Consider the following 13,654-nt stretch of genomic DNA (forward strand, 5'->3'; position numbering starts at 1 on the left):
TCACGTGTCCATAAGCCGATCGTAAAGTATCTTTTATCAAGTATTCATAAGCAGATTGTAAAGTATCACCACGCCTGAGAAACCTTTTCAAGTTAAACTCTAAAGTTTATGCATAAATGCTAACTATATATGGTTGTAATTGTAATAATTTATTCATTTTATGAGTAACAAAAACCAAACTATGATTATCTAGTACTAAAAATCATGTTTGATTGTGTTGAGGGCCATTTGTGGAAGCCCAGGCAGACAGAAAAGCCCAATAATGAGGGCCACAAAGAATTGACAAGATAAATAGCAAAAAACTCATTACGTCCAAGTGGCAGAAATAATGGATCACAGGCCCAACAAATAAATAAATGGGTCTTGAAGAGGCAAGCAGGCTCAAAGAAGCCAGGAAAGAAAGAAATAGCATCCCATGGGCAGAGTATGAGGTAGAAAAATGAGAAAAGGCCGCCGCAGGCCTAAGACAATGCAAACTAAGAGAGTAAGGGGTTTATGGCAAGCCTATGAACCCCAAAGATAAGGATAAGGTTATTGGGCCGGAGAAGCCCAATGAAGTTAGTAAAAAATCCATGAGAGTGTGGAATTAGCAAACGGGCCGGGGAAGCCCAAAGAAAGCAATCGGGCCATGGATGCCCAAAGGAAAGTCCAAAGGGACATAGGAGCCCATGAGTAAAAGTAAAACAGTGCCCATGACAGGCCACTGAGAAAAGGGATAAACGGCTGGCCCAAAAAAGAGGTCCAGCAAGATTAAGTTATTATGGCATGAATAACAATTCAACGTGGCAGGCAATAAAGAAAATCAAAAGTGGGCCAAAGAAATGTAAAGCCCATCATCATACAAAACCCAGTTCCTGAATGGAGAGAAAAACCAAAGGAAAGCCCACATGAAAGGCCAGGAAACGCAAACGGAGAGTCTCCAAGTCGTGGCAGACGCATGAGCAGCAGACAGACTCTTGGACAAATTTGAAAGAGAAGCACACGCAAGGCCCAGACACCACCAGCCTGTACCCAGTCAATATAGGACATGGTGGGGCCATGGGCCAGAGGTAAAAGGTAAAGGGGATATGGTTTGGTGGTGGGGAGAGGGGAAAAGATCTATTTGCGGCTCCTACCCAAGCCTCTTTTGGGAAGTACGTCCTGCTGGAATGATAGACCACCCAAAAGAGGCAAGTTTGAGGGGGAACCGTTGGGTGCATGCTCTGAGAGTAAGAGAGAAAGCATTAATACCGTGGCAGGAAGAAATGTTATGGTATACAGAGGAACAAAACAAACCTGCCTCTGTCTGGCAAGGGTGGATGTCGCACAGTCCTGGTGGTCGGCAAGTACGCCCAGACCAGACAAAGGCAGTTAAGGGGCAAGACGGTAAAACACTAGCCACGGCAGACGCTATAAAAAGGCCCTTGCTGTGCCCTGAAGAGGGGATCGAAAAACAGGGTATATTTTACGAAGGAAAAGAAAAAAACAGAGCAAGAAGAAAAGAAAAAAGATAAGAAAGAAAACAAAGACGAAAAGAAAGGAAACTAAGAAAAAAAAGAGTTAGTTCAATGGGCATGCACCAATAGATCGGTTTCCCTCTCTCCCCCTTTAAATCTTACTTTCTTCCAAAACGCAAACAAGAACTCTTTCTCTTTGGGCAATAACCATTCAGGTCTGACTCCCTCAAAACCATTAATCCCCACAGCAGGATCTTTTTCCTGGGGGATTATTTGCATTGAGAAGAGGCGTTCTCTCCTCTTTGGCTTTGCTGTGGCAGACTAAGCTTAAAACTTAATTTATGCCCATTTGAATAGCCAATATTATTTTCTTCATTTTTCTGTGATTGATATCATTATGACTGTAATCATGCTTTATTAGCAAGGAATACATAGCCATTTATTTAAATAGTCAAAGTACTCTGTTTTAGTTATTATTATATCTGTCTGCCGTAACTCGTCTGCAACAGTTCTGCTTGCCGTAAATTTGCTCCTGGCAGACGAGGCATAAGTTTGTGCACAAACCGGCCCAAGTTGAGTTACAATTGGACTGGTCCCAGCTCCCTTACTCAGAAACACTATGGCCCATCACCGCAGGAGGCAGCCCAATATACCATACATACAAAAAAGGCCCCTACAGATTGCAACATAAATATTTTATTAAAAAAAAAAATCATCTGAGTTATAGAAAATATTTATATATAAAAATCAAAGTTTTGAATAATACTAAAAATGAGATGATTTTGTTTAATGTAAATAATAAAACATAAAAGCAAACAATATTAATCATGAGAGTTTTGTTGTAATTTGCTTTTTGACAAATTCGGTAGTTACAATTGTACCCTTAGCACTCACTACTTATTCTTTAATGCTTAGTTTGTTTTGAAGTAAAATATTTTACATGTAAAACTTTTACAGTAAAATATTTTCAGGTGTTTGTATGCATGATAAGTAAATTTTTTCAAGCAAACCACAAAAATTGATGGCTCAACTAGCACTGGTGACAAGAACAGTGGCTTCGATGACCGCAATAGGAGTGGCGTTTTCGGTGACCAGATTGCAAGCACCGATAGTTGAAACGGTGTCTTTGGCCACTAGACTGCCAGTATTGGTGATTGGAATAGTGACTTTAGTCATCAAACCTCTAGCACTAGTCGCTAGAAAGGTGTCTCTGGCCATAGAACTATCGGCACCAGTGGCTAGAACAACGACTTTGGTTATCAAACCTTTGGCACTTGTCTCCAAAACGGTGGCTCTGGCCACCGAACCATCAGCACTAGTTGTTGGAACAACAAATCTGGTCACCGAGCCGAAGACATCGATCATTGGAGCAGTGGCTTCAACCATTGGAATGTTAGCACCTACTGCCTAACCCACCAAACCGATGATCTAGCAATCATATGGGGTGAAGTGAAGTCACGATGTGTTTTTGTAAAATGTTTTACCAAAATTTTAAAGATAAAATGTTTAACAACTTTTGATAAAGGATTTTACTGCCAAAGAAAAATATTTTACAAGTTTAACCATATTTTACATGCAAACAAACAATTAAGCCCGAATGGCAGGAATAATGGTCCATGGGCTTGTAAGATAGTCAAAAGGCCCCAAAGAAAGCAAGCGGGCCCAAGGGAGCTCAAAGAAAGAAGTAGTAAACTCATGAGAATTATGAAAAATGGAAAGTAAGCAAAAATAGGCCAAAGGAGCCCAAAGGAAAGAACTAGTAAATAGGGTTGGTAAAAAGGCCAATAAACCCTAAAAGTAAAGGATATGGTAATTGGGTCAGGAAAGCCCGAAAGATTTAGCAAAAACCCATAGGAATGAAGGATTAGAATGGGCCGAAGATGCCCAAAGGAATGAAGTGGGCCGAGGATGCCCAAAGGAATAAAATAGGCCAAGGAAGCCCAAAATAGTATGAGAACAAGCCCAGCAGTAGTATTAGGCTACATGAACTGAGTAAAAGGGAAAGTGTGTAGTAGGCCCAAAGGAGGCCCAGCGAACACAAACCAAAATGCAACATGGCAAAGGCAATGAGGCGGCATGGCAGAAGTGTCAGTCGACCTACAAAGAAGACAAGGGCTAGATTGAAGAAGGAAAGGCCTATGTCCAAGCAAAACCCAGCCCAGGGAGAAAGCAAGATACAAAGAACGAAAACCCAATAATTCACCTACGCCACAAGAGGTTAAGAATGAGTGGTAAAATGAGCAGCAAAGTCCAGACAAGCCCCCAGGCCATGGCAAACGCATGAATAGCAGACAAGCTTTAGAATCACATGGAAGTGCAACACGCACAAGGCTCAAGCACCACCCACTTGTACCCAGCCAATACAGGAGCGGTGTGCCATGGGTCAGAGGTAAGAGAGGGTATGGTCTGGTAGTAGGGAGAAGGGGAAGTCCATTATGGGGTTCCCGCTCTAACTCTTTTGGGGGAAATGTCCTGCTGGAATGACATACCACCCAAAAGAGGGAAAGATGAGCTAGAATCACTAGGTGCGTGCCATATGAGTTAGTAAGAGAGAATGCCCAACTCTTATCCGGATGGGAATGTCATGGAGAGTAAGAAAACAAAACGACACTCTTTTGTCTAGGAATGGAACGTGGCACAGCCAGCACAGGGAAGTGGTGATGTCTAGGCAACTGACAAACTAGTGGGTGGTCTAGGAAGGACACCCACACCCAAACAAAAGTAGTTGAGAGGTAAAACAGTAAAACCCATCACAGTAGGCAATATAAAAAGGCATTGGCTATGCACAGTGAGGGGGAGGAAGGTAAGCATAAGAGATAATAGAGAGAAATAAGTAAGAAAAAGCGAGAAAGAAAAGAAGCAAAATGATAAGAAAGAAAAGAGGTAACATAGAAATCAAAAAGAAAAAATGGAGAGTGAAAGGAAAAACAGAGAGTGAGAAAACAAGAAGTGTAGTAAAGACATGTACCAATAGGCTACTCCCTTCTCTCACTCTCATTAGCCTACTCTTTAGTAAGAATTTGGAGATAAGCCATCTAGGCACATTCTTTCAAAGTGAGCAATTTCTGTGGCAAGATTTCCCTCGTGAGATTGCCCACATTGAAGGGTGGTTCCCTTTTTGGACTTAAATCTCTTAAGAAACCAAACACAGCAGACTAACCATTCTTTCTTTTCTTTATCAAGCATTAGCATTTTTTCCTTTTCTTTTATTGTTGTTATTAAACTATTTTTGCCGTACTCATATTACTGTATTCTTTCCCCCTTTTACTAAGAGAATGGTTTAATCATTGTCTTTGGCTGATAGCAAGCATATTCTTCTTATTTTTATCATATTATATCTTCCTGCTATAACATTTTTGTGACAGCATCTTTTGCCGTGGGCATGTGACCAAGGTTCCAACAAAGGGGTCCTAGCTTGTGCACAAGCTAGCTTGGGGTGAGTTTTAGTCAAGCCAATTCGGACTCTCCTACCCCAAAACTATTGGGCCATAAAGCGGCAGGAAGTAATCTAGCCTAGAATTACAAAAAGGCCCACCACATTCTTCAAAACAAAAGCATAAATGAAAAATAAGTGTTAAAATTTGTGATAGAAATGGTTTTTTATGAGTGTGTGTGTGTATATATGTATACAAATAAAGGATCCATTAATAAAATTAGATTAATTTTTTTTTTTTTAAATTATGAGTTCTAGTTAGCTTAATTGATAAATTTTGTTGTCGTTATAAGTTAAAATTCTATTATATCTATTACAAAATAATTTTTGTTAATAAAAATAGGGGGAGAGGGAGGATTTTGAAAAATTATGAGGGGGCCATTAAATAAAATTTGCTCCTAATTTTTTTTTAAAAAATAATAATAAATGTAAAGGGAGGGTTTTGAATAATTGAGGGCATGGGCCTTGGTCCCCCTCTGCAATTCTCCCATCCAATAAAAATAAAACCATTTATTTTAAAAATAATTGTTTAAGAGATCTGATGGTTGAATAAGAGATTTGAGGTTCAATCGTCTCTAATACCAAAAACTGATTGGTGTTTTGGTCTGATGATAAAGAGCTATCATCAGAAGCAGACGTCATAGATTGAAACTCTTTAAAAAATAAATCCAACATTTTTTGGAAAATTGCAATTATTCTTAATGGTTGGGATTTAGAGTTAAAAAAACCATATCTATCACATACCTTGAATAAAATGAAGAAGTAAAAATATTTTACGAAAGAAATGAGACTAATTACACTCCGTCCTTTTTTTTCTTTTTTTTTTAAACTGGTCCAATTTGGTCTGTCCGGTCCTAATCCATAATATATGTATATATATATATATATATATATATTTTTTTTTTTTTTACTGCATTCATGAAATATTGTGTGTGTGTGTGTAATATCTAGACCAAAATCTTCTTAAGATGGAACTGTAGATAATAATAATAAGCAATGTAGATTGACCTTGAAACTGGAGATTAATGAATAAAGATTAAGACTTCAACCTTTCATTTTGCATTATAGCAGATTTTCAGAATTTAAAAAGATTGTTTAATTTTTATGTGATACAAGTTTCAGTTTTAAACATGGTGTTACCTTCATCTGTGTTCAAAATTAAGAGGCCAACAATATGAGTTTATGGGATGGGCTATCACTCATTATGTATTCCGAGGATTAGAAAGACAAAAGAGTAATAAAGATAGCCTAATAGAGACAAGTGATGAAAGAAGTATGGAAAGACAAACTAATAAAGAAACTAGTTCAATACAAACTATACGTAAGAAGATGGATGAGAAAGAAAACAAAAATTAAGACTTGAAAGACTTAAAAGACTTAAAGACAACTTTTTATGGAAAAGAAAGAAAGTGGTCATAATAAAATAATGCAAGACAAACTAGACATAATTGATGAAGACAAAGGAATAGTAATGTTAAAGAAAGAAATAGTAAAAGAAATGATAGAAAGAATGGAAAGACAGGGCAATAAAGAAACTAGTTCAATACAAACTATATGTAAGAAGATGGAAAAAGACATAGAAAAAGAAAGAGACATGATAAGGAAAGAGAAAGAAGATAGTTTAGTCAACAAAGGATAGAAAAATGATAGTTCTAAGAAAAATGATAGTTTAAAGGAAAAAATTGATGGAAGACTAAATCATAGTTTGAACAATTGCTTTATCCTTGTACTGTTTTTATGTTCTTCAAATTTCGGCAATGTTTCTTAATACATCTGCCAATCAATACATCGCGAAGAACTCAAACATCTTGCAAGGTGCATATCTTTGTGTAGTTTCAACTATCATGATATTGTCACTGGGATTTCTTGGGATATTCATTATAGCAGGGTCAAAGGTTGGCACATGTAACATGATAATTAACTAGGCATACTAAACTAGAAGCTACTTTCATTGTTTCATTGGCGTATGGAACTGGAAGCAACTTTTAGTCCATTTTTTTTTCTCAAATTTTTGGCTAAAAATCATCTTAGTCTGGAACCAGTGGTTTTCCTTTTTCTTCTTTGATTGTTAGTCATTGAGATAGCTTCTTGCTTTAGATAATAAAAGGAAACATAATATCATCTTTTGTTTGTAAAATTTCCATTCTCATGTAAGCAGGTGGATTACACAGAGCAGATTAGACAAAGCTAAAGTTTGCTAGGCAGATGCGAGCTTACTGTTACTTCTGTGGTGCAGCAACCTTTGTTTCCCCTGAACTTTCTGAAGCTCGAATATCGTGGCCAAAAATGGGGTTCTTACAACAGTGATTGATGATTTCTTTGACATTGTTTGTTCTGAAGAGGAATTGGTGAACCTTGTACAATTGGTTGAGAAGTAAGTTTTCCCTTTTTCACAATATTCATTTTCTGCTTTTCTTGGATCTCTCATCCATTTGTGATTTCTGTTTATAGTCTTAAGTAGTCTTCTCAGTATAAAACTGAAAATGAAATTGGAACTGAACCACAGGTAGAATGTTAATGTCAGCACTGACTGTTGTTCTCAGAATGTTGAAATTTTATTTTCGGCACTTCGCAACACAATCTTTGGCATTGGAGACTAATAGAGATGTATTAGACATATTAGTCCAATGTAATAGGCCCAAGCTCACTCCTATTTGTACGAATAGTTTAGGGTTTAGTCGTCTATATATACTCATGTTATAATTCATTGTAACAAAGGTTATGTATTACACTCTTACATGATAAAGATGCAGCCCTTCAGGTTTCTCTTCTTCTAATTAAGTTAAAGTAATTGAAAAAGGCCAAAGAATAGGGAGCCTTTTTCTTCACCTTCTTCTTCTTCTTCTGCATTCTACACCTATTGATGGCCTTTGTAATCATGAGTCTTTGTGCCATCATTGCTACGAAAAGCCTCTCTCTCTCTCTCTCTCTCTCCATGTGCCCATACAAACACAATATATGAGCTGTATGACTCTTACTAATAACGACTCTCCTATTTAAAGTCCAAGAAGCCCTTCTCTTACAAACCACTTTTTTCTCTCTTATAGCTTTCACTCTCTCCCTCTCCTTTTATTGTAGAATCGAAGTACCTCTTTCTCAAGTCAAGAAACGAAGTTTCAGAGAGAAAAACAAGATGTTTACTAACACTTCGTCTATCCCATTCTAGTTATCGACATCCAAGGCTGTCAAAGAGACAACCTTAGAGTTCGCCGGCTTAACAGGTTCTTTCCTTGTAAACTCTCTCTCTCTCTCTCTAACAACAAAGTTGTGTAAACTAACAGGAGAAGAAGAGTATTGAAAGAAGAAGCAAAGGAGAAGAAAAGGGTGAGAGTAGTGAAGATGGAAATGAAGAACTTGAAACTGTTCATGGTAAACGGAAGCATCATGGAAGAGAACGAGAAGCTGAGACAGAAAGCTTTGCTGCTTCACCAAGAGAATCAGGCCCTGTTATTCCAGCTCCAAACAAAGCTCTCTCAACAACAGAAACAGCAACAACAATCACTAAAATGAATATGTACTGCTTTTTGCAGAAACTAATTAGAAGAATAGGTAGGAATAGGGGTCTCTGTTCTTTGATCTTTGGACTCTGGAGTTGACTTTAAGTTCTTTGAATAATTAACTAGGGTGGGGAATGAATAAAGGAAAAATGGGTTGTTAGCCTTTTTATGAGTAATACATGCATGGATTATAATGTATAATAGTACAACTTTTGAGTCCTTCTATGAGTATTACATGGAATTTAATGTAGAATGCAACAACTATGCATGTAATTATATATATAAACCTGTGATTTTGAGTTTTTAGAGAAAGAGCCACAGAGAGTTTTTTTTTTTTTTTTTTTGGGGAGGATGAGGTAGTAACATAAGTCCCAGAGCGTCTCAAATCCACTCCAAAATAAGTTTACACGTAGGAATATAGGATATAAAGAGCATGTGTATTTTATTTGTGAGTGGTGTTAAAATAATCGTCGACCCAATGCCAATTTGTCATTTAATTCATCATTCTCTTGTATTTCAAACTCTAACAGAACCCTTTACCTGGGAAGCAATATTTAGAAACGCAATGACAAGCGGACGAGGAAATTCAGCCATAAAATATTATGAGGGGCATGAAGCAAGAAGGAATAGGAAAATATTGATTTACATTACTGGAATGTTTGTCTAAATAGAGAGTGCTGAGAAACCATATGAAGCCTAAATGCTACAATGCCAAATAAGATTGTATTGATTGAGCCATTCTAGAATTAGGATGGAGAGATATTCGAATTTGAGTTCCTTTGTGTGAGAACCGAAAGGTATCACTAGACCACAATACTCTTGACAGAGTACAGAGCTCTTAAAATGCAAATAAATATTCCAAAAACCAAAAGCACTGAAGATTAATAGTGTCCGCGCATGTGAGTTACATTCAGCCAGCTGGATTCAAATGTGCATTCCATCTAACCTGCAATTAACTCAATGACTATGCTCCAGCATTTTAGCAAAATCTATGATAATCCGTACTATAATGAGAAGCAGCAAAACAAACTCAGAAAACATTTGGGCCTACAAAATCAACAGACTCACCTGCAAAAAGGAAATCAGTGGAAATGTTCCATAGAAATTGTACTCATACCTTTTTTATATATATAGACATATATACTATAAGATACTATGGAATATCGCCTAAATAAGCTTAAGCTTGAAAAAAAAAATCTAAAGAACTTTATTTATGAATTTATAACGGGTGAGAAAGGCAAAAGACAAACTCAAACTGGCACTTCAAAACCCAAACCAAGGGGCCGTTTGGTACATAATTTCAAACACATGTTTTCAGTTTTTAAACAATATTACACGCATTTTCACATACTTTTTCTCTCACGTATTTTTACACATGTTTTCAAACAACAAAACACATTTTTAAGCACATGTACCAAACACCCCCCAAATATCCAGAACTAGGAAAACAAACTAATACCGACCAATTAGGATAAAGTCATCATCGTCGAGAACCTGAACATCTTTTTCTCCTACAAAATTCTCCCGGCCAATTTCCTTCACCAAATTAACAAACTCTACCCTCTTTGCCAGAGGAAGAGGTACATATGGGAGCCTGAAAACTGGCCTCACAACTCCAAGTTGAGCAAGAGCCGTGTTTAAGCCAATGGGATTTGGCTCATGAAAAAGCCACTCCATCAGAGGCATGAGCTTTGCATTCAGTGAAGGGTTTTTTCCTCCAAACATAAGTTCCCGCATTAATCCGGGAACCAGGTTGCTAGTAACAGATATCACCCCAGTCGCTCCATAGCTCCATCTAGAATCATGACACTCATCATCATTACCACTCCACACTACTATACCGTTATCTGTATACTGTTTGACCCGATCATTTCCAACACACTCCTTAACACCAGCCAAGTAAGCACTCTGGGCTATAGTGTGAATTACACGTGGGGGAATATCTTGGCCAGTCCGCGAAGGCACATTGTATATGATGCTGGGACCCATTGATAGAACACTTTCAAAGTGAGAAACCATTCCCTCCTTGGAGGTTTTGCCATAGTAGGGATTAATGTGAAGGGCACCATGCATTCCAACAGCAAAACCCTGTTCAGTAGCATGAATTGCTTCCCTCGTGGAATTGCTTCCAGTGTTTCCAATAACCTTAATTGATCCACCAAAACAGTTTACTGTGTGGCCAATAAGCATTATATGTTCATCCCAGCTCATCAATTGGCCTTCACCAGTTGTGCCACCAACAATAATACCTTCAGCGCCTTTGACAATCTGCATGTTCACCAAGTCATCGTACGCTTCTAGATCGAATCTACCATCAGGTAGGTATGGAGTTTTGATGGCTGTTATCAATCTAAGAGCCTTTATATCATCTGTAGATGTCCTGAAAAAACAGTAAGAGAATAAATAATATCTAAGGCACCAATTCTCACTACAAAAAAAAAAAAAAAAAAAAAAGTATATCTAAGGACAACCACTACAGTACTACTATTTCTTTTTAAACAAATTAAAATGTTCCATCATTTTATTTACTAATGATGTTAGATTTGTTAAAACACAACCACACACTTACACCAGCACAAATGCACAACATAATGTAATTTGTATGAACTGACCAGTACACTACCAGCAGTCAGTAAGACAACCAAAAAAATTTATTTTACTTGATCAATTCACAATACCAGACAAATGACTCCAATACTCACAAGCCAGCAATGGCTATTTGGCCATAGATTTAGATACTGTTCATGTGGTGCCTCAGTTATTTGAACTTAGAATCTCCATTTGAACAATTCAGGAGGAGAGTATATACAAATATATTGCAACAATTTTTATTAAAGCAAAAAACTTCAAAGTATACAGGGGGTATACAGAGAATGCACCAACATCAGCCTCTTAAATTACGAGAGTGTATATATCTTCAGTCTAGGGACAATAAATGCAGATGGTATGAAAGAAATATTGAATATATAGGCTTTTCTTTCAGAACCTAATTAAAGCAGAGCTGATCTCTGACAAACTATAAGTACAATACACACTCACACGCCAGACATTTAAAACATTAAATACAAGGCACTACAGATGGCACAACAGCCCAGATATTTGATATAAAGATGCATCTATAGGGAGAAAATGTCATTCGATAATTTACCTATTTTTAACTTCCAAACTGCGCATTGGAAGATGGAAATTAGGTATTACAGCCGCTTGCGGAGACCTCCACTTTGCATTCCTACCTCATAGCAACAGAGAAAATGAAATTAGCAAAATTAGCAAAACAGAGTTTTTGGCAAGAAGACTTGGCCCCTTTCTCAAGTTTCATGACAGCACTTGTTAGCATTAGAGTTCAGCAAAGGCACAGCCCTCCATACAAATATAAATTGATCTACAAAGATCAATTATTTGTCTAAAAGACTAAGTAAAAAAGTAACAAACCAAGAGAAATTAATTGCAAAAATAAATCAAATGTACACAAGACCATGTGGCTGAGCAGAAATTGTATTTCATTTGATTCTTAAAACAAAAGCTTAACACAGCAGTCATTCTAGCTCCTCAACTAACACCCCCCCCCCCCCCCCCCCCACCAAAAAAAAAAGGCAGTTGAAGGCTTCAAGTCAATAAAGTGATGTTCTAAATTCAAATGAAAATTTTAAGCACCTAAAAGCTTGTCTATCAAACAAAGACTTTTCAGTTTTTAACCAAATTTTTTTTCCCAGTTGCTTGCCACAAGATTTCTCCTGCATCCTGGACTAACAAAAATTAGCTGAAGTAAGCATTAACAATGGCAAAGGAACCTATACAATGCTTTTCAAAATCGATACAATGTCCATCCTAAACTTCAAACGGAGAAATGTTCCACTTTAGCTATTGTTAATAAGCACTTTGCCCTCTACCGTTAGGATTTCCGTCAAATTTAAAATCCAAAAATCTGCCAAACACATTATTACCCACTACCAATTGCTCAGCTTTGAAGAGGGTGACATGCAATCAACCAAAAATAAGTAACAAAGAGGAGGCTATTAACATGTCTTCATGTCACAAAAATCTTATTTTATAATTTGATAGTTAGAGAAGGGGAATTTAAACTATAGATGTCTCCGTTAATATATTATTGATGTTGCACTGATTACATTCATTGTCACGTCCGTTTACATTCTACTAGAATCAGGAGTTCAACTTTAGCTTCGCAAGCAACAACCTAGACAAAACATTCCATAGTCTGAAAAAATCCAATTAGAATGCAGATGCAGCTCACAGGTTTGCGAAACTCAAACATAGCACAAAATGTGTGTGTGCGCCCTAATAGCTAATATATATACACACACATATATAATTTCCTTTCTTTGATATATGCAAATATTGAACCTCAGATCTCTTGTTCAATCATCAGAGAGCCTATACGGTTGAGCTAACTAAAACCCACATAAAATTTCCTATTCCTATTTCTTTTTAAAGTGGCGAGAAACAAACACCACGGACAACAAAAATGGATCACAGATCAGATAATTATAAAAAAAAAAAAAAGTATAATAATGGATTTATTAGTTAACAAAGTAAGAAAGTGACAGCAATTTGATTAAATAATAATGATGATGATAATAATAATAAAAAAAGATAAACCTCTTATAGTTATCGGGAGAGGTGGGACGCGCAAACTGTAGAGCAGGGCCCCTGAGTGACAAAGTATTGCACTTCAAAGCAGCCATTGCAAAGAGTGAGATTTAATCAAAAACCGAATAGAAAGTAGAAGAAAGGGAAGGGGGATGTGTTCAGTTAATAATAATAATAATGGTAGTGGTGAAGAAAAGCATGGTGGCTTCGCCGTCGCCGCCGGAGGAGGAGGAGGGTTGATTGTGGTTGGGTGGCGGCTTCAGTTTAGAGGCGGCTGGGTTTTTGAGAATAGAGAGTTGCTTTGTTAGGGCTTTTTAAGTTTGAGGCGGGTTGGGAAACGTAATTTATGAATAACATGATAGAACTTTTATTTGATATAAAAGACTAGGAGTAGAACTTGACTTAGATACGAACCTTGTATGCATTGCCCACTAAAAATCTAGTTTCAAATTTTCAATCAAATCCAAACGCCTAATTATTGTATATATTTAATATTTGTATTGATTAATAAAATTTAAATAATTTTTGTCTGTTTCGAGAGAGAATTAAATTCAACGTGACGATAATGTTGTATTTAACTCCAAACCTTTTTGCAAAGGTTATTTAAGAGCATTCACGTTAGACGATTATGTTAGTGTAGTTTTATTAAACTTTGTACCATTTGATTAATCTCTTTTTTT

The 13,654-nt window shown here is 36.9% G+C and overlaps 1 protein-coding gene and 1 long non-coding RNA gene across 2 annotated transcripts; one reads left to right on the top strand and one right to left on the bottom strand.

Moving 5' to 3' along the window:
• Positions 1-7,778: 7,778 nt before the first annotated feature.
• Positions 7,779-8,575, top strand: LOC126724341 (uncharacterized). Its single transcript, XR_007654937.1, has 2 exons — positions 7,779-8,090; positions 8,151-8,575. It is a non-coding gene; the product is annotated as an uncharacterized LOC126724341 (long non-coding RNA).
• Positions 8,576-9,549: 974 nt separating this feature from the next.
• LOC126720346 (4-hydroxy-tetrahydrodipicolinate synthase, chloroplastic-like) lies at positions 9,550-13,355 on the bottom strand. Its single transcript, XM_050422687.1, has 3 exons — positions 12,984-13,355; positions 11,515-11,595; positions 9,550-10,746 (listed from the first exon to the last, which is right to left on the bottom strand). Exons 1-3 carry the CDS (start codon positions 13,067-13,069, stop codon positions 9,819-9,821), a joined length of 1,095 nt encoding a protein of 364 aa, XP_050278644.1. The 5' UTR covers positions 13,070-13,355; the 3' UTR covers positions 9,550-9,818.
• Positions 13,356-13,654: the final 299 nt, after the last annotated feature.

Source organism: Quercus robur, chromosome 4 (genome assembly GCF_932294415.1).
Source record: "Quercus robur chromosome 4, dhQueRobu3.1, whole genome shotgun sequence".
Classification (NCBI taxonomy): domain Eukaryota; kingdom Viridiplantae; phylum Streptophyta; class Magnoliopsida; order Fagales; family Fagaceae; genus Quercus; species Quercus robur.

Excerpts from the sequence above, each read along its gene's own strand:
- LOC126720346 (XM_050422687.1), bottom strand. The coding sequence starts at position 13,069 with ATGGCTGCTTTGAAGTGCAATACTTTGTCACTCAGGGGCCCTGCTCTA. Across the intron at positions 11,596-12,983 it reads TCTCCCGATAACTATAAGAG|GAATGCAAAGTGGAGGTCTC; the intron begins GTTTATCTTTTT and ends GCTATGAGGTAG. Across the intron at positions 10,747-11,514 it reads AGTTTGGAAGTTAAAAATAG|GACATCTACAGATGATATAA; the intron begins GTAAATTATCGA and ends CTGTTTTTTCAG.